General features: G+C 43.0%; 1 protein-coding gene across 1 annotated transcript; it reads left to right on the top strand.

Annotated features, from left to right (window-relative positions):
- The first annotated feature begins 3,914 nt into the window (after window positions 1-3,914).
- LOC115142077 (centrosome-associated protein 350-like) lies at window positions 3,915-18,961 on the top strand. Its single transcript, XM_029681550.2, has 8 exons — window positions 3,915-4,056; window positions 4,781-4,891; window positions 5,088-5,175; window positions 5,365-5,531; window positions 8,738-8,858; window positions 9,291-9,438; window positions 10,199-10,438; window positions 17,517-18,961. The coding sequence occupies exons 2-8, from the start codon at window positions 4,817-4,819 to the stop codon at window positions 17,572-17,574; spliced, it is 897 nt and encodes a 298-aa protein (XP_029537410.1). The 5' UTR covers window positions 3,915-4,056; window positions 4,781-4,816; the 3' UTR covers window positions 17,575-18,961.
- Window positions 18,962-24,470: the final 5,509 nt, after the last annotated feature.

Here is a 24,470-nt window from a genome sequence, read left to right as displayed (position 1 = left end):
ATTCCTATGCCGGGGAGGTGATTTTGGGGAACATTCTGGTTTCTGTTCAACACAATGTGAAATCCCCCCCCCCCCCCCCCCTCTGTCAGGAATAAACCCCTTGACAACAATGACCTCTTTGTGGCATTGTGGCTCTTGGAATGTGGAATACCTAACCTGGGAACCACACAAAGGCACCTGGGCCAATCAGGTGACAAAAAAATCCCTCCTTCTAATAAACCTGACCGTTTTATGAGAAGAAGAACCCCTAAAAGAAAAGACACACAAAGGCTGGTATAGCTTTTAGTTATCTTATGGAATTGTACACACTACATCCAAAGATAATTCTTTGCGTACAAACTACAACCAAATATAATTCTTTGCACAAATCCATTCCATGTTAGTTTTCATGGTCAAAGATATCGTTGGCACAAAGCTATTAGTCATGAAAGTGTCTACCGTAGTGAAATTGTAAGAATTTAAAATATTAAGTGGCCTACTGTATTTGTATTTCAAATGCATTATTTCACATTAGTTTAAACTTATTTTATAATTGAAAAACGTCAAGTAAAATCCCCCCACCAACCTGCCGAAACTACAAGGATATGTGACATAAACATACTTTACAATTGATTCCATCACACCAGATGTGTTGTTTTCTTTACTTTTGTTATACGTTTGTTATATATGTTTCCTTTACATTTGTTATATGTTTGTTGATTTATGTGTCTTGTTTTGTCTAGGGGTTTTGTAGTCTATGGGGTTGTGTTCAGTTGAGTGTTCTAAGTAAGTCTATGGTTGCCTGGAGTGGTTCTCAATCAGAGGCAGGTGTTTATCGTTGTCTCTGATTGGGAACCATATTTAGGCAGCCATATTCTTTAGGTATCTTGTGGGTGATTGTTCCTGTCTCTGTGTTTTGCACCAGTTAGGACTGTTTAGGTTTTTCCACGTTTTCTTATTTTGTATAGTGTTCACGTTTTCATCTTTCATTAAAGATGTTTATAAATAACCACGCTGCATTTTGGTCCTCCTCTCCTTCCCAGGAAGAAAACCGTTACAGTTTACTTTACATTTGTTATATGTTCGTTATATATGTTTCCTTTACATTTGTTATGTTTGTTTTATATGTTTCCTTTACATTTGTTATATGTTCGTTATATATGTTTCCTTTACATTTGTTATATGTTCGTTATATATGTTTCCTGTACATTTTGTCCCAACCGGCATTTTCATATGTTATCACCAAGTATCATCATGCAAAATGTTTCCTCGGTGTAAAAGACAACAATAATAAGAGTTTACCAACAAGCGAATATCCAGATGAGGTCGGCATACACTGTATTGTGCTTCAGCACATCCTCCCATTTGTCCAGCTATTGACAGAAAAGGACATGCCTTGGAAAATAGTAGTTGAGTGTTCCTTTTAATTTTTATTTAACATTTGTTTATTTAATTTATCTTTTTTATTGATATTTATTTTACCCCCTTATTCTCCCCAATTTCGTGGTGTCCAATTGTTAGTAGCTACTATCTTGTCTCATCGCTACAACTCCCGTACGGGCTCGGGAGAGACGAAGTGTAATGCTCCGGGTGTCGTGGGTGTGGAGTCAGACGCAGGAGACAGAGAGTGCAATGCTGTGCTCTTTAATGCACCAACGCACCACAGGGTGCTCACAATAATAACGGCCCCAAACACGGGGAATGAAAAATGTACAACTGAAAATGCACGACCAGGAACACACACGTTCCTCTACTACAGAGCCGAAGGTTACAATAATTAATCCCGCACAACAAACAGGCGGGCCGGCTGTCTAAAGAAGCCCAACTAATCATCACAAACAGGCACGCATCCAACCCGGAAGCAAGCTGTACCAATGTGTCAGAGGAAACACCGTGCACCTGGTAGCATTGGTTAGCGTGCACTGCACCTGGCCCGCCACAGGAGTCGCTGGTGCGCGATGAGACAAGGATATCCCTACCGGCCAAGCCCTCCCTAACCTGGATGACGCTATGCTAATTGTGCGTCGCCCCACGGACCTCCCAGTCGTGGCCGGTTAAGACAGAGCCTGGGCGCGAACCCAGAGTCTCTGGTGGCACAGCTGGCGCTGCAGTACAGCGCCCTTAACTACTGTGCCACCCGGGAGGCCACTATTTCACCTTTATTTAACCAGGTAGGCCAGGTGAGAACAACTGGCCTACCTTCCTTGCAGTTACTCTATATGACCTGCATACATTATACCTTAGTGGTGAGTGTGTGAGAGTTACAATTATATGACCATTCAAAAACAAAACAGTCACCCTCCCAGATAATACCTACAGGCTCACATTTCATTTGAATGCTGTGTTTTACTTTGAAACCAGACAATTCTTCTCCACAATAGAAAGAAGAACAGGAAACCAGGAGAAAATAATGCTGTCATGCTCGTTGCCCCAAAAGTATGACGAGTGATGAAAGTTGATATGGGCTGAATTTACAGGCCACTTGTAAATAAATCTCTTGTTCCAAGTAATGAAAGCATGATTTAATTATTTCAGTGGGGATTTATTGTAAATAATGTTCAGGTAATGAATGCGTATGAAACCGGTAAAACCAGTCACCACTTGGAAAGCAGTGTTATCCGTCACTAAATAATATTTCTCCACAACAGCAACCCAGCAATAATTTGGCTACACCATTAGTAACGGTAATGACCTGTGACCTATCTCTTTTTCCAGGCGAGACCTGTTCAATGCAAAACCAGTTTGAGCTATTCAAGGGAGACAAGTTTACATGTTTGTGTTTACTGGTTTTCCTATCAGTCATTGACAACGGAAGCAAAGTGAAAAAATAAAGTATGATGGTCAGTGTCAATATGTTTGTCGGACAAAATGTGCATAATTTCTAATGCAGATGGGTGAAATTAGTATGCAGTATATTTTATTTTCTAATGTTACACAGTAGCCATTCAAATCAGCAGTGTGTACAGTATCCCGTGCCTATGAAATGTACTGTATTGTAAATACTGTATGTGTAAGTGGTGTTGTACATACAGAGGAAGTGTAAAAACATACAAAAGATCACACATGTAGATAGCAGGGATGAAGAACATTATATCAGAATTCCTATCACTTTAATTTCTCCTTGACGGATAGAAAATGTGACCATCGAACTGAGATTCAATCATATTGCAAAGTCAAGTGAAAATGGGAATGTTGTCGAAACTATAAAGTGTGTATTGTAATATTTTTGGTATAATAGCTTATGTAAAAGTGCCACAATATGACATTCACTCTTCAGAAGCAAACAAATTAGGATGGAAAACAGATATATCCTGCACAAGGTAAGCAAAATACCAATATGTTGAATCAAAGAAAACAGCTTGTTTTGCATGGCCTTTCAGAGCCATGACCATTCATTTATTTATTGCATAAACAAAGACCATCAATGCAAAATTATATGCAAACAAAGGGCTGTGTTTGAAAGTGACAGGATGTCTGTGTTTAAAGCAAACACATGCCGTTGTCCTTTGGGTCATTATTTTGTACGGTGTCCATATTAGGACAACCTAAGCATGTCTTGGCTGTCTGAATATTGATACCATAAATATGATATAACCCTATATAATACAGTGTGTTGTGCATGACTATCAAATATTACAGAAAATATCAGCCAGTAGATACAATTCAGGACTGTCTACTCGAATATGCCATTGAAAGGAAGACACTTCATTTTCCTCCGGCTCATCAAGATAGGCCTACAGTAGTTTGTAAAATGATTGGAATTGACAGTGGCCAGCATTAAACTGCATCAATAACACCATCCACCTTACTGTGTTTTTATGAGGAGGCTCGGGAGGCAAAATTAAGCTGCTGTCTGGAAGAACATGGCCCGGGACACAGCCTGACTAAGAAGATTAGATAAGATTTACGCGTGAGCAACACTGCTCTCACAGCACTGGACACAGCAACAGGTCAGTGGGTACTACATGGTGTTCTAGCATTCACCATGGAGTGTGACGGCATTGACCTGAAAAGAGCAGCTATTTTCATTCTGACATTCTGACTTTCATTCTCTTCACCTTCTGGCTGTTAGGAAAGGTCTGTATTTAGCCTCCTATCTGTCTGTATAGAAGGTAGCGCTATTACATGTTTGCTCGTGCTATTACATGTTTGCTCGTGCTATTACATGTTTGCTCGTGCTATTACACGTTTGCTCGTGCTATTACACGTTTGCTCGTGCTATTACATGTTTACTCGTGCTATTACATGTTTGCTCGTAATGGTTTGTTGAAGCTCTCAGTGAACGAATCTCCAGAATTAGCTGTATTACAGAGACATCATCCGAATGGAGGTGGTAGAATTGTGGATGCAGTGTCGATAGCATATAGCCTGGTCCCAGATCTGTTTGTGCTGTTTATGTCGTCATTACACCAAAAAGAAGTCAGTAGGAGTTGGTAAGACAGCCCAAACAGATCAGGGACCAGGCTTGATTTTATATTTCATGGAATTATGAACACGCCGTACACACATGTCACCAACAACTTAACAGAGAACTTCTATTATTAAATAGTACTGCTGTATCATAAGTTTCGGAGCCTCACATACTAAATGCTGTGTTGAAATCTGAAACACAAATCATTAAATAATCAAACTGGTGACACTGGGGACAACACTGTCCACTCTATAGCATAAACCAGTCAGTATATTCACATTTATGTACTTATGGAACCCACAATAGAGATAGAGACACACAAAAAGGTTTGAGTGACACAGTAAAATAATGTCCTATGGGCACACCTCAACAACAGCTTTCTTTTCTCAGGCAGGATAGGAGAATGTGAGGTGATACTACAACAGCATGGTGATGCATGTCCTGTGGAGTGCGTTTGCATGGACATTCAAGGGTCTGCTATGTACCTGCAGGTTCTTCTGGGTGAGTGTGTGTCCTATAGCCTGGTCACAGATCTGTTTGTGCAACTCTTAGCCAAGAATGACAATGACCATAGGAGTTAACTATACAGCACAAACTGATCTAGGACCATGGGCTATGTGTCCTATCTGACAATTATATCTTTGACAACCCTCGTGCTCTTGAAATACTGTTTGACTGTCAGTGATTTTTGATGCAGGTGAGCCCATACTACTCAATCAAATACATGCCCAATGAACCTCACAGAACAGGAAAGGATCACAACCATCAAGTGAAACAAAAAACAGGTAACGATGAGGGTTGTCCTCAGTAAATAATGAAAACAGAACAAAATGTAGACTACTGTGATACAGACTGGCATAGGATTGGTGTTCTAAAGGATTACTCTAGTTATCTCATCTATGTGTGTTGTAGAATATAATAGAACAGCATGCTCTAATTCTGGTCTCTGTATGTGTTGGATGATGGATTTTCAGCCTCTGCGGAAATACCAGGAAGTCATTGTAGCAGTGCCATGCAGAGGAGACTGTCCAAAGCTGAGAGGGAGATCCAGGCCCTCAAGACCCAGATTACCTTTGAGAGGGCTACATGGGAGAGGAAGTTTGTGGAAACGCAGAGGAAACAACAGGACCTCCGTTATCAGGTGTGTGTGTGTGTGTGTGTGTGTGTGTGTGTGTGTGTGTGTGTGTACCAAGCTTGAGAAAGCTACAGTAAGGGAAGAGTTCTGTCACTCTATCGCTGAAAGGCTGAAGGAGACTGAGCCTCTTCTGAGCGCAGAGGACCCAGGAACCAGAAGTTGGCATCTATTAGCTCAGTGTTCTATCAGGCAGCAGCCCACGCCATTGGCTACAGAGGTAGGAAACATCAGGACTGGTTCGGTGAGAACTCTGAGACCACATCAACCTTACTGGACATTATGCACAAAGCACACAGGGCTACTCTCAACAGCCCCACATGTGCTACCCTCCGCAAGCAATGGCGTGCATCACTCAAGGAAGTACAAACGACCTTGAATGCTCTGCAGAATGAATGGTAGACGATTAAGGCACAGGAAATCCAAATTTATGCCGACAAAAACAACATGCACAATTTCTCACCTAAAGCTAGTCGCTCCATCACCCCCCTGAAACAGCTGATGGTCTGACTCTCTTGAAGGACCAAAACCAGATCCTGATGATCTCCTACAGACCACTCCATCCTGGGAGAACTGCCTGTCCGTCCACTCATTCAATACGTCAACCAATCACCAACCATCCAAAAGGTGTTATTAGCTCTCCGTTCCCTCAAGAACAACAAGGCTCCTGTCACAGACAGCATCCCAGCAGAGCTACTTAAGAAGGGAGGTTACTCTGCACCAGAACGCTCCACCAGTACATCACTGAGGTTGGGACCGAGAGATTGTCCCCCAACAGTGGTGGGATGCAAACATTGTCACCATCTATAAGAACAAGGGTGACAAGTTAATCTGCAGCAACAGCCGAGGGATATCCATTCTGCCTGTTACCGGCATGGTCCTGGCCAAGGTGATGCTGCACAGGCTGATGAACAACATCACAGAGGAACTGTTGCCAGAGTCACAATGCGGCATCAGAAAGAACAGGAGTACGGTCGACATGATTTTCACAGCACGGCAACTCCAGGAGAAGTGCCGTGAAAAACATCAGGACCATTTCATGGCCCTTGTCGACCTCTTCAAGGCCTTCGACACTGTGAGCAGGGAACTACTATGGGGCATTCTACTCAAATTTGGCTGTCCAGACAAATTTGTCAACATCCTTTGCCAGTTCCATGATAGGATGATGTCTTGGGTTGCCATAGGAGGGCAGGAGTCAGTGCCCTTTTGAGTAAGCATTGGTGTGAGGCAGGGGTGTGTGCTGGCACCTGTACTCTTTAACATCTTCCTCCTATGTGTCACCCAGCTTCTCCACAAGGAGCTTGAGGACAGCAGCACGGTTGCTGTGGACTTCAGGCTGGATGGAAACCTATTCAACATCAAATCAAATCAAATCAAATGTATTTATAAAGCCTTTCTTACATCAGCTGATATCTCAAAGTGCTGTAACAGAAACCCAGCCTAAAACCCAAACAGCAAGCAATGCAGGTGTAGAAGCATAGTGGCTAGGAAAAACTCCCTAGAAAGGCCAGAACCTAGGAAGAAATCTAGAGAGGAACCAGACTATGAGAGGCGGCCAGTCCTCTTCTGGCTGTGCCGGGTGGAGATTATAACAGAACATGGCCAAGATGTTCAAATGTTATAATAATAATAATAATAATAATAATCACAGTGGTTGTCGAGGGTGCAACAGGTCAGCACCTTAGGAGTAAATGTCAGTTGGCTTTTCATGGCCGATCATTCAGAGTATCTCTACTGCTCCTGCTGTCTCTAGAGAGTTGAAAACAGCAGGTCTGGGACTGGTAGCATGTCCGGTGAAAAGGTCAGGTTTCCATAGCCGCAGGCAGAACAGTTGAAACTGGAGCAGCAGCACGGCCAGGTGGACTGGGGACAGCAAGGAGTCATCAGGCCAGGTAGTCCTGAGGCATGGTCCTAGGGCTCAGGTCCTCAGAGAGAGAGAAAGAAAGAGAGAATTAGAGAGAGCATACTTAAATTCACACAGGACACCGGATAAGACAGGACAAATACTCCAGATATAACAGACTGACCCTAGCCCCCCCACACATAAACTACTGCAGCATAAATATTGTAGGCTCAACATAACATCATAAACATCAGGAGGCTCCAAGCAACCACCAAGGTTTTGATGGAGCAGGTTCTTGAGCTGCAGTATGTTAATGATGGTGCTCTTGTGGCCCACACTCCAGAAGACCTCCAGTCCGTCCTTGTAGCGGCTGTGAGGGTCTATAGCAGGATGGGACTGTCTATCAACACCACTAAGACAGAGGTGGTCTTCCAGTGGAGATCCAGCTCTCCACCCACCATGCGTCCTTTAAATACCAGGGCAGCATCCTCATGAAGGACAGCAGCATCGACCTCAAAATTCAAAACAGGATCAAGCAAGCATCATCTGGCTTCGGGAAACTCAGACGCAGGGTCTTCCAAAACAGGGGTCTCCACCTCCACATCAAAGTTGCCGTCTATCAAGCCGTCTGCATCACCACACTTCTTTACAGCTGTGAATCCTTGGTCACTTACAGTCGCCACCACAAGCAGCTCGAGCGATTCCACATAAGATGCCTGCAGCGCATCATGAGAATCACCTGGTGCGAAGTGTTTCCCCCGTACAGAAATACTTGCTAAGACCAACTGCAAGAGTATGGAGGCCATGGTCACCCAACAACAACTGCGCTGGCTTGGGCATGTCATTAGAATGTCTCAGGAGCACTTGCAGAGGAAGATCCTGTATGGCCAGCTACATCTTGACCGGCGGTCTGCAGGGGGAGCAGATGAAGCCCCATCAGGACCAGCTGAAAATGTTGCTGAAGAAGTGCAACATCAAATCCACAGACCTGGAGGATGCTGCTGCTGACCGTTTCACCTGGTGGCAGCTCTGCCAGAGCGGTGTACATAGGTGGGAGGAGAGGAGCACAAAGAACCAGCAAAAACAGCTCAGGAGACATACTACCATGCCTGCATATGCCAAACGTATGCCAAACAGACTGCATATTCCCCACCTGCAATAATGTTTGTGGATCTCGGATTGGACTCTATAGTCACCAAAGAATTCACCGTTAACTCAGAAGTGGAAGTCAAATTCGAATACGATGGACTAACGTAACGTAACGTGTGTCTGTGTGTGTGTGTTTTTGCGCGCCTGTATGAGTATGTGTGTGTGTGTTTCATCATTTAGTCATAATAATAACTCGATGACAACTTTGTTTTATTTTCATCAGCTGATCTCTGAGACTGTAGCCAGGTCTGGAAGTCTACTTCAAGTGGGCAGCTTCGAGGACCTTGGCGATTCAGAGGTGAAGAACAGACATCCTTACGATGAAAAGGACCAGGACAGCTCAAGTAAATCACATGATCAACAGTACTTGATTTGCTGTAGTCATCATATGGGATTTAAAGGGACATTGCACTCCAACATAAAAGTTAGTCAGATGTTTCCATACCTCAAAAGTAGACTAATGTTCAGATAGGTCCACGTCACAGGCCATTTGTTGCGTAGATCAAGCTATATGCTTTAATCCCAAATTAATGGAAAAGATAAGCGTTTTCCTCTTTCCAGATTTTATTTGGTGCTTATCTTTTCCATTCATTTGTGGTTAAGGCATATACCTAGATCTTCACACTCAAAGTCTTGGAACATGTATTCATCTTACCATTGGACAGGTTTTGAGGTCTGAAAACATCGGACAAATGTTTATTCTGAAGTGTAATCTCCCTTTAATATCTGTGTTTTGAATAGGAAATAATAATCTTATCCATGACTTAAAATAACAGGCAGCTTGAGCCATTCCAACCAAAGCAGAGGGTCTGAGACGATGTCATCAACAGGCGACACATGCCAAAGCAGCTTGTCTGGCAGCCAGGTCTCATTGAACTCAGCATTTGGCTCCAGACCCATTTCTGCTCTGTCTACAGCCACCAGGTAGAGCCATTTCTCTTCACCTCCTCCCAGCTGTGTCAAAAGGCCATTACACTTGTAATTACACAATGTACTTTCCAGATTTGCAGTGCTTACCTTTTCCATTAATTTGGAGTTGAGGCATGTAGCTGTATCTACACAAACAATGACTACTTTTGAGGTCTGTAAGGCTGTGTCTACACTGGCAGCCCAATTCTGATATTTTTTCCACTAATTGGTATTTTGACCAATCACATGAGATCTTTTTCAGAACTGATCTGATAGATAAAAAGACCAATTAGTGAAACAAAGATCAGAATTGGGCTGCCTGTGTAAACATAGCCAAACAGACCTGGGTTAAAATACATGCGTGGTTAACTATTTGTAATTTAAATATTTATTTTATTTATTTGAGTATTTTAAAATAATGTGTCTAAAATCAACCACTTTGAAGTATTTGAAAGTATTATTTTTTAAATAATCCTATAAATAGCCTACGATTTCAAACAATTTTCTAATATTTGTTTCCAAATACATAATTTCAAACACCCCTAGGACCAAACAGACCTGGGTTCAAATGCATGGAGTATTTAAATATTTGTATTTGAAAATACACTGCCTGTATATTATTCAAAAGCAAAATGTCTTTGAAAGTAATTGAAAAAACCCTAAATAGTATTTGAACCCAGGTCTGATCTGAAAACTTTGATTTTAGAGTGTAATGTCCCTTGAAATCCTATTCATTTTAAGCCATCTAAAAAGAGCAAACCTTCCATCCCCCCAGTGGGAGCTCCTGGAGGAGCTACATCGGTCCACACCGGGTCTTTGTGCCTCACTCCCCCCTAGACCTGCAGACGGGACACCGGGTTCGAGTCCTGCTGCCCTCGGGACGGATCAGCACAGGCACGATTCGTTACCTGGGCCACCTGGACGGGGAGCCAGACTTCCATATGGGAGTGGAGCTGGAATCACTTGAACACGGGCAGCAAGATGGCACACACAGGGGACAGTGCTACTTTGAGTGGTAAGTGCTCTCTTTATTTACCATGAATTTGTAGTCTTAAATCAGTTATTCGGTGAGTAAGGGATGTTTCATCCTTGCATTTTTACAGTGGTAGAATTGCTAGAGTTCTACTGTGGAGTATAAATATATCTCTATTTTTTAGAGGTGACAGGAAAAGGTTCAAAAGTTTATTTACTTTAAATAAGTTATCCACTGAATCCTGTTGTTTATAGTAGTAGGGCCTCCAGGCCACTCACACACACGAGTAACAATTATGAACTTGAAACAATTGTTTACTGAAAAATATATTTATTTTATAAATGACATTGTGGACGTGGAAAGATGGAAAGTTGTTTGATTTTGGAACGGTGTTTAGAGCCTATGGGGATGTTTGTACAAATCATATGTATATGTCTCCTATATCCCCCTAAAGCTAAGATGAAGAAAGTAAGGCATAATTTAACTGTACGCAATCCTACTATAAAAAACTAAAAATGGACACAAAAATCTAAAATCAACTCATTTTGAATTTCCATCACCTATCTGCAATTCCAAACAAATGTCAAATGTATTGGGAAGATGTCTTTGAAAACCCAATACCATGGAAGCAAGTCCTTAATGTCACATACAAAACACCAATAGATACATTTACATTTACATTTAAGTCATTTAGCAGACGCTCTTATCCAGAGCGACTTACAAATTGGTGTGTTCACCTTAAGACATCCAGTGGAACAGCCACTTTACAATAGTGCATCTACATCTTTTAAGGGGGGGGGTGAGAAGGATTACTTTATCCTATCCTAGGTATTCCTGAAAGAGGTGGGGTTTCAGGTGTCTCCGGAAGGTGGTGATTGACTCCGCTGTCCTGGCGTCATGAGGGAGTTTGTTCCACCATTGGGGGCCAGAGCAGCGAACAGTTTTGACTGGGCTGCGCGGGAACTGTACTTCCTCAGTGGTAGGGAGGCGAGCAGGCCAGAGGTGGATGAACGCAGTGCTCTTGTTTGGGTGTAGGGCCTGATCAGAGCCTGGAGGTACTGAGGTGCCGTTCCCCTCACAGCTCCGTAGGCAAGCACCATGGTCTTGTAGCGGATGCGAGCTTCAACTGGAAGCCAGTGGAGAGAGCGGAGGAGCGGGGTGACGTGAGAGAACTTGGGAAGGTTGAACACCAGACGGGCTGCGGCATTCTGGATGAGTTGTAGGGGTTTAATGGCACAGGCAGGGAGCCCAGCCAACAGCGAGTTGCAGTAATCCAGACGGGAGATGACAAGTGCCTGGATTAGGACCTGCGCCGCTTCCTGTGTGAGGCAGGGTCGTACTCTGCGGATGTTGTAGAGCATGAACCTACAGGAACGGGCCACCGCCTTGATGTTAGTTGAGAACGACAGGGTGTTGTCCAGGATCACGCCAAGGTTCTTAGCGCTCTGGGAGGAGGACACAATGGAGTTGTCAACCGGGAGGAAGAGCAGCTCCGTCTTGCCGAGGTTCAGCTTGAGGTGGTGATCCGTCATCCACACTGATATGTCTGCCAGACATGCAGAGATGCGATTCGCCACCTGGTCATCAGAAGGGGGAAAGGAGAAGATTAATTGTGTGTCGTCTGCATAGCAATGATAGGAGAGACCATGTGAGGTTATGACAGAGCCAAGTGACTTGGTGTATAGCGAGAATAGGAGAGGGCCTAGAACAGAGCCCTGGGGGACGCCAGTGGTGAGAGCGCGTGGTGAGGAGACAGATTCTCGCCACGCCACCTGGTAGGAGCGACCTGTCAGGTAGGACGCAATCCAAGCGTGGGCCGCGCCGGAGATGCCCAACTCGGAGAGGGTGGAGAGGAGGATCTGATGGTTCACAGTATCGAAGGCAGCCGATAGGTCTAGAAGAATGAGAGCAGAGGAGAGAGAGTTAGCTTTAGCAGTGCGGAGCGCCTCCGTGATACAGAGAAGAGCAGTCTCAGTTGAATGACTAGTCTTGAAACCTGACTGATTTGGATCAAGAAGGTCATTCTGAGAGAGATAGCGGGAGAGCTGGCCAAGGACGGCACGTTCAAGAGTTTTGGAGAGAAAAGAAAGAAGGGATACTGGTCTGTAGTTGTTGACATCGGAGGGATCGAGTGTAGGTTTTTTTCAGAAGGGGTGCAACTCTCGCTCTCTTGAAGACGGAAGGGACGTAGCCAGCGGTCAGGGATGAGTTGATGAGCGAGGTGAGGTAAGGGAGAAGGTCTCCGGAAATGGTCTGGAGAAGAGAGGAGGGGATAGGGTCAAGCGGGCAGGTTGTTGGGCGGCCGGCCGTCACAAGACGCGAGATTTCATCTGGAGAGAGGGGAGAAAGAGGTCAGAGCACAGGGTAGGGCAGTGTGAGCAGAACCAGCGGTGTCGTTTGACTTAGCAAACGAGGATCGGATGTCGTCGACCTTCTTTTCAAAATGGTTGACGAAGTCATCTGCAGAGAGGGAGGAGGGGGGGAGGGGGGGAGGAGGATTCAGGAGGGAGGAGAAGGTGGCAAAGAGCTTCCTAGGGTTAGAGGCAGATGCTTGGAATTTAGAGTGGTAGAAAGTGGCTTTAGCAGCAGAGACAGAAGAGGAAAATGTAGAGAGGAGGGAGTGAAAGGATGCCAGGTCCGCAGGGAGGCGAGTTTTCCTCCATTTCCGCTCGGCTGCCCGGAGCCCTGTTCTGTGAGCTCGCAATGAGTCGTCGAGCCACGGAGCGGGAGGGGAGGACCGAGCCGGCCTGGAGGATAGGGGACATAGAGAGTCAAAGGATGCAGAAAGGGAGGAGAGGAGAGTTGAGGAGGCAGAATCAGGAGATAGGTTGGAGAAGGTTTGAGCAGAGGGAAGAGATGATAGGATGGAAGAGGAGAGAGTAGCGGGGGAGAGAGAGCGAAGGTTGGGACGGCGCGATACCATCCGAGTAGGGGCAGTGTGGGAAGTGTTGGATGAGAGCGAGAGGGAAAAGGATACAAGGTAGTGGTCGGAGACTTGGAGGGGAGTTGCAGTGAGGTTAGTGGAAGAACAGCATCTAGTAAAGATGAGGTCGAGCGTATTGCCTGCCTTGTGAGTAGGGGGAAGGTGAGAGGGTGAGGTCAAAAGAGGAGAGGAGTGGAAAGAAGGAGGCAGAGAGGAATGAGTCAAAGGTAGACGTGGGGAGGTTAAAGTCGCCCAGAACTGTGAGAGGTGAGCCGTCCTCAGGAAAGGAGCTTATCAAGGCATCAAGCTCATTGATGAACTCTCCGAGGAACCTGGAGGGCGATAAATGATAAGGATGTTAAGCTTGAAAGGGCTGGTAACTGTGACAGCATGGAATTCAAAGGAGGCGATAGACAGATGGGTAAGGGGAGAAAGAGAGAATGACCACTTGGGAGAGATGAGGATCCCGGTGCCACCACCCCGCTGACCAGAAGTTCTCGGGGTGTGCGAGAACACGTGGGCGGACGAAGAGAGAGCAGTAGGAGTAGCAGTGTTATCTGTGGTGATCCATGTTTCCGTCAAGGCCAAGAAGTCGAGGGACTGGAGGGAGGCATAGGCTGAGATGAACTCTGCCTTGTTGGCCGCAGATCGGCATTTCCAGAGGCTACCGGTGACCTGGAACTCCACGTGGGTCGTGCGTGCTGGGACCACCAGATTAGGGTGGCCGCGGCCACGCGGTGTGGAGCGTTTGTATGGTCTGTGCAGAGAGGAGAGAACAGGGATAGACAGACACATAGTTGACGGGCTACAGAAGAGGCTACGCTAATGCAAAGGAGATTGGAATGACAAGTGGACTACACGTCTCGAATGTTCAGAAAGTTAAGCTAACGTAGCAAGAATCTTATTGACTAAAATGATTAAAATGATACAGTACTGCTGAAGTAGGCTAGCTGGCAGTGGCTGCGTTGTTGACTTTGTAGGCTAGCTGGCAGTGGCTGCGTTGTTGGCACTACACTAATCAAGTCGTTCCGTTGAGTGTGATAGTTTCAAAAGTGCTGCTATTCGGGGGCTAGCTGGCTAGCTAGCAGTGTTGATTACGTTACGTTGCGTTAAAAGAACGACAATAGCTGGCTAGCTAACCTAGAAAATCGCTCTAGACTACACAATTATCTTTGATACAAAGACGGCTATGTAGCTAGCTATGTAGCTAGCTACGATCAAACAAATCAAACCGTTGTACTGTAATGAAATTAAATGAAAATGTGATACTACCTGTGGAGCGAATGCGACCGGGTTGTTGAGTGAGGAAGTTCTATTCGGTAGACGTTGGCTAGCTGTTGGCTAGCTAGCAGTGTCTCCTACGTTAAGGACGACAAATAGCTGGCTAGCTAACCTCGGTAAATTAAGATAATCACTCTAAGACTACACACTCTAAACTACACAATTATCTTGGATACGAAGACAGCAAAGACAACTATGTAGCTAGCTAACACTACACTAATCAAGTCGTTCAGTTGAGTGTAATAGTTTTTACAGTGCTGCTATTCGGAAGACGGTGGACGTTTCCTAGCTGGCTAGCTGGCTAGCTGCTGGGCAGATAGCAGTGTAGACTACGTTAGGATGACGAAATACGATAATTACGCAATTATCTTTGATACAAAGACAGCTATGTAGCTAGCTAAGAAGAAATGGCTAAGATTAGACAAATCAAACCGTTGTACTATAATGAAATGTAATGAAAAGTTATACTACCTGCAGACCGAAGCGCTCGGATGCGACCGCTCGCTCCAACCCGGAAATGTTGGCCTTTCAGTTAGGGATTCTCTGGTACTTTTGGAATATTTTTAGCCAGTAGTTCTGAAAGTAGTGCCCACAAGCAAAAGGTGGTCCCCGAAAATTGTGTACAACATCACATATGTGCATATATTTTCTCTCTCGCTCTGCGGTGTGTGATTCTTTTTAGCTGTCAACAAAGAAAATGCTGTCCATTTGGTGTATTGAGCAATACTCTAAATGAAGGTTCTGTAATGAAGAGGAGGAGGACATAATGCATCTGTTTTGGTACTGTCAGACAGTGAGCTTGTTTTGGCTACAGGTTCAAGGCTGGCTTTCCCATCACTCCATCAAACTACGTATTAACCCCCAACTCATCATCTTGGGTGACCTCAATGTCCATATCCCCTCAATTAATGACACAATACTTCTGCTAGGTAAAATATTAATATTCAAAACACAAAGTTCTACATCTCTAACACCCAACCTGTTTAAACAATTAATTAGCAATTCCCGGGGCCACCCACACATAAAATGAATGCACACATGTCTGTAAGTTGCTTTAGATAAATGTGTCTGCAATATTATATTATTTGGGTAGCCTGGCAATATTTATTTGAGAAAGTCCACAACATTGTTATTGAACAATATACATTAAAATGAACATATGCTACCATAAGGGTCAAATGATCCATATGCAATAGAGTGTAAGAAAACACATTTTTTTCCTTGTTTATTTTTGTATTAGGCTACTACACCATGACATTGCTGATAACTGTCTTGTCCAAATGTGTTGTATCATGTGTGTTTGTCAGTTTGAGTATCGTCATGTATTATACATCGTCCTTCATTTTTATGGTTGTCTTGTCACTGTCATTATCGACTTGTTTGTATTTTGTTTAAAAAAAGAATATAGCAAATATGGTTCCGTGCTCAAGACACACTTCAACTTGTGCTGCTGACATTGCCATTGGTTGACTTAACATGCAAATATCAACCTGAAACATGAGTAGCACGTGTTTGTCAGAGGAGAACAAAATGATATGAAATGCTATTTACAGTAGTATATACACTGTACATGCATACAATGGTATATGTGGGATGAGCACTAACACTGTTTTCTTTGTGTTCTGAAATACAATAACAGTCTTGTAGCATCAAATAGTAATGGCTTATTATGCATTTCGATAAAAGTACACTATATATGCAAACGTATGTGGACAGCCCTTCAAATGAGTGGCTTCAGCAATTTCAACCACTGAGAGGAAAATAAAATTGAGCACACAGCAATGCAATCTCCATAGACAAACATTGGCAGTGGAATGGCCTTACTGAAGAGCTTAGTGACTTTCAACGTGGCAATGTCATAGGATGCCACCTTCCAACAAGACAGTTCGTCAAATTTCTGCCCTGCTAAAGCTTCTCTGGTGGAAACGTCTAGGGAGCAACAACGGCTCAGCCGTCAAGTGGTAACCCACACAAGCTCACAGAACGGGACCGCCGAGTGCTGAAGCACGTAGGGTCTAAGAATCGCCTGTCCTCGGATGCAATACTCACTACCGAGTTCCAAACTGCCATTGGAAGCAATTGTTCATTGGGAACTGCGCAATACCAAGCATCGGCTGGAGTGGTGTAAAGCTCGCTGCCATTGGACTCTGGAGCAGTGGAAATGCATTCTCTGGAGTGATTGATCACACTGGGTTTGGTGGATTCCAGAAGAACGCTACCTGCCCGCAATGCATAGTGCCAAATGTAAAGTTTGTTGGAGGAGGAATAATGGTCTGGGGCTGTTTTTAATGGCTCGGTCTAGGCCCTTTAGTGAATGGAAAACATAACGCTACATCATACAATGACATTCTAAACGATTCTGTAGTTTGTGGCAACAGTTTGGGGAAGGCCCTTTCTTGTTTCAGCATGACAATGCCCCTGTGCAAAAATCGAGATCCATACATAAATGGTTTGTTGAGATATGTGTGGAAGAACTTGACTGGCCTGCACAGAGCCCTGACCTCAACCCCATCGAACACCTTTGAGATGAATTGGAATGCCGACTGCGAGCCAGGCCTAATCACCCAACATCAGTGCCCAACCTCACTAATGCTCTTGTGGCTGAATGGAAGCAAGTCCCTATAGCAATGTTCCAACATGAAAAGCCTTCCCAGAAGAGTGGAGGCTGTTATAGCAGCACATGGGGGGGACCACTCCATACTAATGCCCATGATTTAGGAATGAGATGTTCAACGAGCAGGTGTCCACATACTTTTGGTCATGTAGTGTATTTATTTTCTTTATCGGGAAAGTGATATTTCGTAGGGATATTTTTATAACACTGTGTTGTATTACCCAATGGTCTGCCTAGTTTTTACTCCAAGGTACTGAAATCTAACTGCCATGTGGTGACTGTCTGTTTCCCTTCCCTTGCAGCGAGGCTGGCCACGGTGCCTTTGTGCCATTCACCAAGCTGTTGATGGCCTGGGAGTGATGACATCACAGTCTCTATGGTGGAGGGTCACATCTGGATGAATCATTTGAACTCTTTGGCATCAATCACGAATGGTCTCTGAAAGAAAACTTACACTACCGGTTAAAAGTTTTAGGACACCTACTCATTCAAGGGTTTTTGTTTATTTTTACTATTTTCTACATTGTAGAATGATAGTGAAGACAACATGCTTCGAAGATCATAGAATTGTCAATATCGGCCCTGTATTAAAGACCAACATTGTCTAAAGAAAAAGAGAACAAAATGATAAGAAATACTATATACAGTAGTATATACTGTACATGTATACAATGGTATATGTGGGATGAGCACTAACACCGTTTTCTTTGTGTTCAGAAATAAAATAACACTCTTGTAGCCTCGAATAGTAATAGCTTATTATGCATTTCGATTAAAGTACACTATCCAGTATATCTTGTTCATGACATGGTTGATAGAAACATGTGGTATTATGGATATGCAATGCACCTTTAGAGTCTCTCAATGACTACTAGAACATACAGTGCTGTGAAAAAGTCTTTGCCCCCTTTCTGATTTGATCTGTTTTTGCATATTATCAGATCTTCAACCAAAAGCTAATGTTAAAAGGGAACCTGAGTTTACAAATAACAGAAAAAAAGGTATACTTATTTGAGTAATTATGGAACACCCAATTCCTCTGTGTGAAAAAGTAATTTCACTCAATAACAGGTTGTGCCACCTTTAGCTGCAATGACTGCGACCAAATGCTTCCTGTAGTTGTTGATCAGTCTCTCACATCGCTGTGGAGGAATTTTGGCCCACTCTTGCCTGCAGAACTGCTTTAACTCAGCGAAATTTGTGGGTTTTCAAGCATGAACTGCTCATTCCAAGTCCTATCACAACGTCTCAATTGGGATTAGGTCTGGACTTCGACTACGCCATTCCAAAATGTCAAATGTGTTGCTTTTTAGCCATTTTCATGTTGACTTGATTGTGTGTTTTGGATCATTGTCTTGCTGCATAACCCAGCTGCACTTCAGCTTCAGCTCACAGACGGATGGACTGACATTTACCTATAGAATTCTTTGATACAGAGCAGCATTCATGGTTCCTTCTATTAAGGCAAGTCGTCCAGGTCCTGAGGCAGCAAAGCATCCCCAAACCATCACACTACCACCACCATGCTTGACCGTTAGTATAAGGTTCTTACTGTGGAATGCATTGTTTGGTTTTTGCCAGACATAATGGGTATCAGTTGACCTGTGAATGCTGTACAATGAGAGATTTATACTCTTATATTAAAAATCATGATTTATGATACCGTCAAAACTGCTGTATCATGTGATTTGCATTTCTAATTCAGGACCCCAAAATAAAAGCTCACACTCATGAGGTGTCATAACATACATAGATTCTGGAGAAATCCAAGCACTCTCCTTAAAGGGATAATTTACTTTTTTGTTGAAGTTTTAGTTTATTTTCGTGAAACTATCCCTTTAATGCTGATGTCAATGTGAGGACTTATTGAATGACCAAGATGAGTTTCATCAAGCTGTTGTTATTACTGGATTATTGGTTATTGTACAAATGTTTGATAATAGGGATCTCCAAACAGAGTTCCCATTAAGTGTTTACACATGGGACTATAAAGAAGTGTCTCAGAACTAAGTTATGTGGTATACTATGCATAATGCTCCATCTATTCATACCCAGCTTCCAATTAACTCATTCAACCCTTCTTCCCTGCAACTCTTCCCCAGGTTGTTGCTGCAAACGAGAACCTGGTAAAATAAGGGTAAAATATATATACAGTGCCTTGCGAAAGTATTCGACCCCCTTGAACTTTGCGACCTTTTGCCACATTTCAGGCTTCAAACATAAAGATGTAAAACTGTATTTTTTTGTGAAGAATCAACAACAAGTGGGACACAATCATGAAGTGGAACGACATTTATTGGATATTTCAAACTTTTTTAACAAATCAAAAACTGAAAAATTGGGCGTGCAAAATTATTCAGCCCCCTTAAGTTAATACTTTGTAGCGCCACCTTTTGCTGCGATTACAGCTGTAAGTCGCTTGGGGTATGTCTCTATCAGTTTTAAACATCGAGAGACTGACATTTTTTCCCATTCCTCCTTGCAAAACAGCTCGAGGTCAGTGAGGTTGGATGGAGAGCATTTGTGAACAGCAGTTTTCAGTTCTTTCCACAGATTCTCGATTGGATTCAGGTCTGGACTTTGACTTGGACATTCTAACACCTGGATATGTTTATTTTTGAACCATTCCATTGTAGATTTTGCTTTATGTTTTGGATCATTGTCTTGTTGGAAGACAAATCTCTGTCCCAGTCTCAGGTCTTTTGCAGACTCCATCAGGTTTTCTTCCAGAATGGTCCTGTATTTGGCTCCATCCATCTTCCCATCAATTTTAACCATCTTCCCTGTCCCTGCTGAAGAAAAGCAGGCCCAAACCATGATGCTGCCACCACCATGTTTGACAGTGGGGATGATGTGTTCAGGGTGATGAGCTGTGTTGCTTTTACGCCAAACATAACGTTTTGCATTGTTGCCAAAAAGTTCAATTTTGGTTTCATCTGACCAGAGCACCTTCTTCCACATGTTTGGTGTGTCTCCCAGGTGGCTTGTGGCAAACTTTAAACAACACTTTTTATGGATATCTTTAAGAAATGGCTTTCTTCTTGCCACTCTTCCATAAAGGCCAGATTTGTGCAATATACGACTGATTGTTGTCCTATGGACAGAGTCTCCCACCTCAGCTGTAGATCTCTGCAGTTCATCCAGAGTGATCATGGGCCTCTTGGCTGCATCTCTGATCAGTCTTCTCCTTGTATGAGCTGAAAGTTTAGAGGGACGGCCAGGTCTTGGTAGATTTGCAGTGGTCTGATACTTCCATTTCAATATTATCGCTTGCACAGTGCTCCTTGGGATGTTTAAAGCTTGGGAAATCTTTTTGTATCCAAATCCGGCTTTAAACTTCTTCACAACAGTATCTCGGACCTGCCTGGTGTGTTCCCTGTTCTTCATGATGCTCTCTGCGCTTTTAACGGACCTCTGAGACTATCACAGTGTAGATGCATTTATACGGAGACTTGATTACACACAGGTGGATTGTATTTATCATCATTAGTCATTTAGGTCAACATTGGATCATTCAGAGATCCTCACTGAACTTCTGGAGAGAGTTTGCTGCACTGAAAGTAAAGGGGCTGAATAATTTTGCACGCCCAATTTTTCAGTTTTTGATTTGTTAAAAAAGTTTGAAATATCCAATAAATGTCGTTCCACTTCATGATTGTGTCCCACTTGTTGTTGATTCTTCACAAAAAAATACAGTTTTATATCTTTATGTTTGAAGCCTGAAATGTGGCAAAAGGTCGCAAAGTTCAAGGGAGCCGAATACTTTCGCAAGGCACTGTATTTTTCAAAATGTGCATAGTGTGTACAAATTACTCCAATCTTGGGTTGTAATTTGGATGAATGATTGATCATTGCGAAATAAATCCTACCCATTTCCTCAAGCAGAGCATCGTTATGAAAAAAAGTTATCCTCATTTCCTGCAACTATTTATGAACTATCTTTATGAGCTTTATGGCTTTTTTGCCCTTCTGCGTCACTGTATTCACAGATCTACGCTAAAAAACAAAATCCAGATGTTAATCCGTCTTTCTGTGACCGCCAATAACTTCAAAACGAATGTGATTCCTACAATTAAAAGTTTTGAATTTCTTTGTAATCGTTACTAACAAGCGGAGATTATAACGATGCTTCAAATTAGATGACTGTATTAAAAAGATAAATACATTAAAGGCTTTTAAGTTAATTTAATGTTCATTTAATCAAGCTTTATTTCACTATTTGTATGCTACTGCCTGTTATTTTTGCCACAATATATTTCATGATATGTAACCCTAACCCTAGACCCCAACTCTAACACTAATTCTAACCTTAACCCTTAACCTCCTACAAATAGCCTTTGACCTTGAAGGGACCAACAAAATGTCCCCTGTTGGTCACATTTTTGTTTGTTTACTATTGTTGTGGGGACTTCTGGTGGTTTTGGAACAGTGGCTTCTACCTTGCTGCGCGGCCTTTCAGGTTATGTCGATATAGGACTTGTTTTACTGTGGATATATATACTTTTGTGCCGATTTTCTCCAGCATCTTCACAAGGTCCTTTGCTGTTGTTCTGGGATTGATTTGCACTTTTCGCACCAAATTACGTTAATCTCTAGGAGACAGGACGCATCGCCTTCCTGAGCGCTATGACGGCTGCATGGTCCCATAGTGTTTATACTTGCCTACTAATGTTTGTACAGATGAACGTGGTACCTTCAGGCGTTTGGAAATTGCTCCCAAGGATGAACCAGACTTGTGGAGGTCTAAAATGTATTTTGTGAGGTCTTGGCTGATTTCTTTTGATTTTCCCATGATGTCAAGCAAAGAGGCACTGAGTTTGAAGGTAGGCCTTGAAATACATCCACACGTACACCTCCAATTGACTCAAATGATGTCAATTAGCCTATAAGAAGCTGCTAAAGCCATTACATTATTTTCTGGAATTTTACAAGCTGTTTAAAGGCACAGTCAACTTAGTGTATGTAAACTTTTGACCCACTGGAATTGTGATACAATTCCAGTGGGTCAGACTATAAGTGAAATAATCTGTCTGTAAAAAATGGTTGTGTCATGCACAAAGTAGATGTCCTAACCGACTTGCCAAAACTATAATTTGAATGACTCTGTATGTAAACTTCCGACTTCCAACTGTACAGTCAGAAATAATTGTTTGTTTCTACAAAGCCTTCACAGTCTTGACAATAAAGCAGCCCATTGCCCTGAGACATGGCTGACTTCAGTAAGGTCTACAGTCATGTCTCAGGGCAAGTAGCCTTGTGTCACTTAGGGCAAGGCAGCCCCCCATCTTGGTATCTCTATAAGTCAGTGAACTCAGAATATGCCATGAAAATGCACTACAGGCACATACCTGTACAGATCTAACAGGGGAATATTAGTGGGAGGTTTTCAAGTACCTGCAATAGAATTCCTTAAAATACATGGCAAAGGGAAACTCATAGGTCTTGGGAGTTGGGTCTGCACCCACAAGATCTGAGGCTGCATGTTACCGGCTTTAAACAGAGAAAACTGTCTGGAATTCAGCTTGTGTGTTTTGATAAAGCTTGCAATGTGAGTCAGTCGCACAAAGGTCAGATTTTAAAACCTATGCTGGATTTTCAAGGAATATAGGGTGTGTCTATGGGATAGAGTGAGGAGGCTGATCATGATACATGTTAGCTTGGCATATTCAATAAGGAGGCTGAGCATGATATTTGTTAGCTTGGCATATTCAATAACTAGCTTCATCAAATCTGGCTTGAGTCTAAGCCTTAAAGGCCCAATCTTGCTACATCCATTTTTGAATTTATAAATGAATGATATATACACCCATTGATTCTTGAATAATATAATTTATTAATGCCTCATCAGTTCAACTGTAGTACCCCATCAGAACCCAAAATAAAAGTATTATTTTATTCTAATGTTTGTAAACGAAGTCAATGTAAACAAACACTATATAGCCTCAAAACATGGTTGAAGCTATCATTTTGATATCATGGATGGTCAGTCCTTGCATCCATAGCTTTTTCTCTGAATTTGAGTGGGGTTATATTTCTCCAGCCCCATTGCTCAGCTTTTTATCGAAACAGGGGCTGGGAGCCTGCTTTGTTATTGTTTCAACTGCTGATTGCCCCTTCAAAGGGACACTTAAGGCTCTATTCAATCAGATCTGCTTCAGTCGACATCTGCATAGCGGTTGTTTTGGCGGTGTCAAAGGTGGAACTGTGTTAGAGCTGTAAAATCCACAAGCGGCTTTTGGCATTATACCTAAAGCGGACATTGCCATTGGTTGCACTGAGTCGCATTAAGAGAAATCCCATGCAGCCTTGTTTACAAGTTCGAACACTGGAATTAGCCTACACTTTCTCATTCTGAACTTCTAACGGGAGTGGAGCATGTGAGGCTTCCTGACAATGACCAAGAGCAGCTGATCACTGATTTGACAGCTCCAATGCAGTTACACCTCTGATACCTCCAAAATGTCAGCTATGCATGCGGATGTCGGCTGTTGCCGGTTAATGCTTGATCTGATTGAATCTAGGTCTCACCCCACATTTTAACCTCCTGTTCAGCACCATAATGAACATGTCTAATAATGTTTTTGTGGATTTACACTTTAAGTTAACTGTATGACATTCAATTAAATGAAGATTCTTTGTTACACTGTGGGCCCATTTACAGAATGACAGGGACAGAATGTTCTTCTAATATGCCATCACAACATGTCTAAAGTATCTACATGGCATATTTAAATGTTATTTAGCTAACCTATCGTAGCAGGTGTAAAATAAACGCCTGAGTGGGACACCCCACATTCGGGTCATGACGAGAGAAAAAAAACTGTTGGGAGACATTCTATTTTGCACTGTTCAACCAATCCAGTAAATGTGGGGGAGGAGTTAAGATAGTCTCGCCTTGTTAATATTTTGGATGGAAACAACTTCAAAGAGCAAGCTAGCTAACAAACGTGCCGTGGCTAGCTGCTAGACAGGTATCAGCTAGTGTTGTCTAGCGATAATGGAATAATCTGGGAAAGTTGTCACTAACAAAATTGGTATGTGGTTTCTGTCGACTTTGTGGCAAGAATTTCATCTCGCTGAAACCTACATGAGTGTGGCTCTCCAGGAACAGGGTTGGAGAGCCCTGAGCTATGGTCATCATCAGATCATCATGGAGCATATGACTCTGAGGCACTAAAACAATGAAAGTGCCATATCATAGTACAGTAGCTTGAGACAAAATACAGAGACATGACATTAGAAAATACAGACACAGG

This window comes from Oncorhynchus nerka, linkage group LG14 (assembly GCF_034236695.1).
Source record: "Oncorhynchus nerka isolate Pitt River linkage group LG14, Oner_Uvic_2.0, whole genome shotgun sequence".
In the NCBI taxonomy this organism is placed as follows: domain Eukaryota; kingdom Metazoa; phylum Chordata; class Actinopteri; order Salmoniformes; family Salmonidae; genus Oncorhynchus; species Oncorhynchus nerka.
Note: the sequence above shows the minus strand (reverse complement) of the source record. Positions and strands in the feature narration are given on the sequence as shown.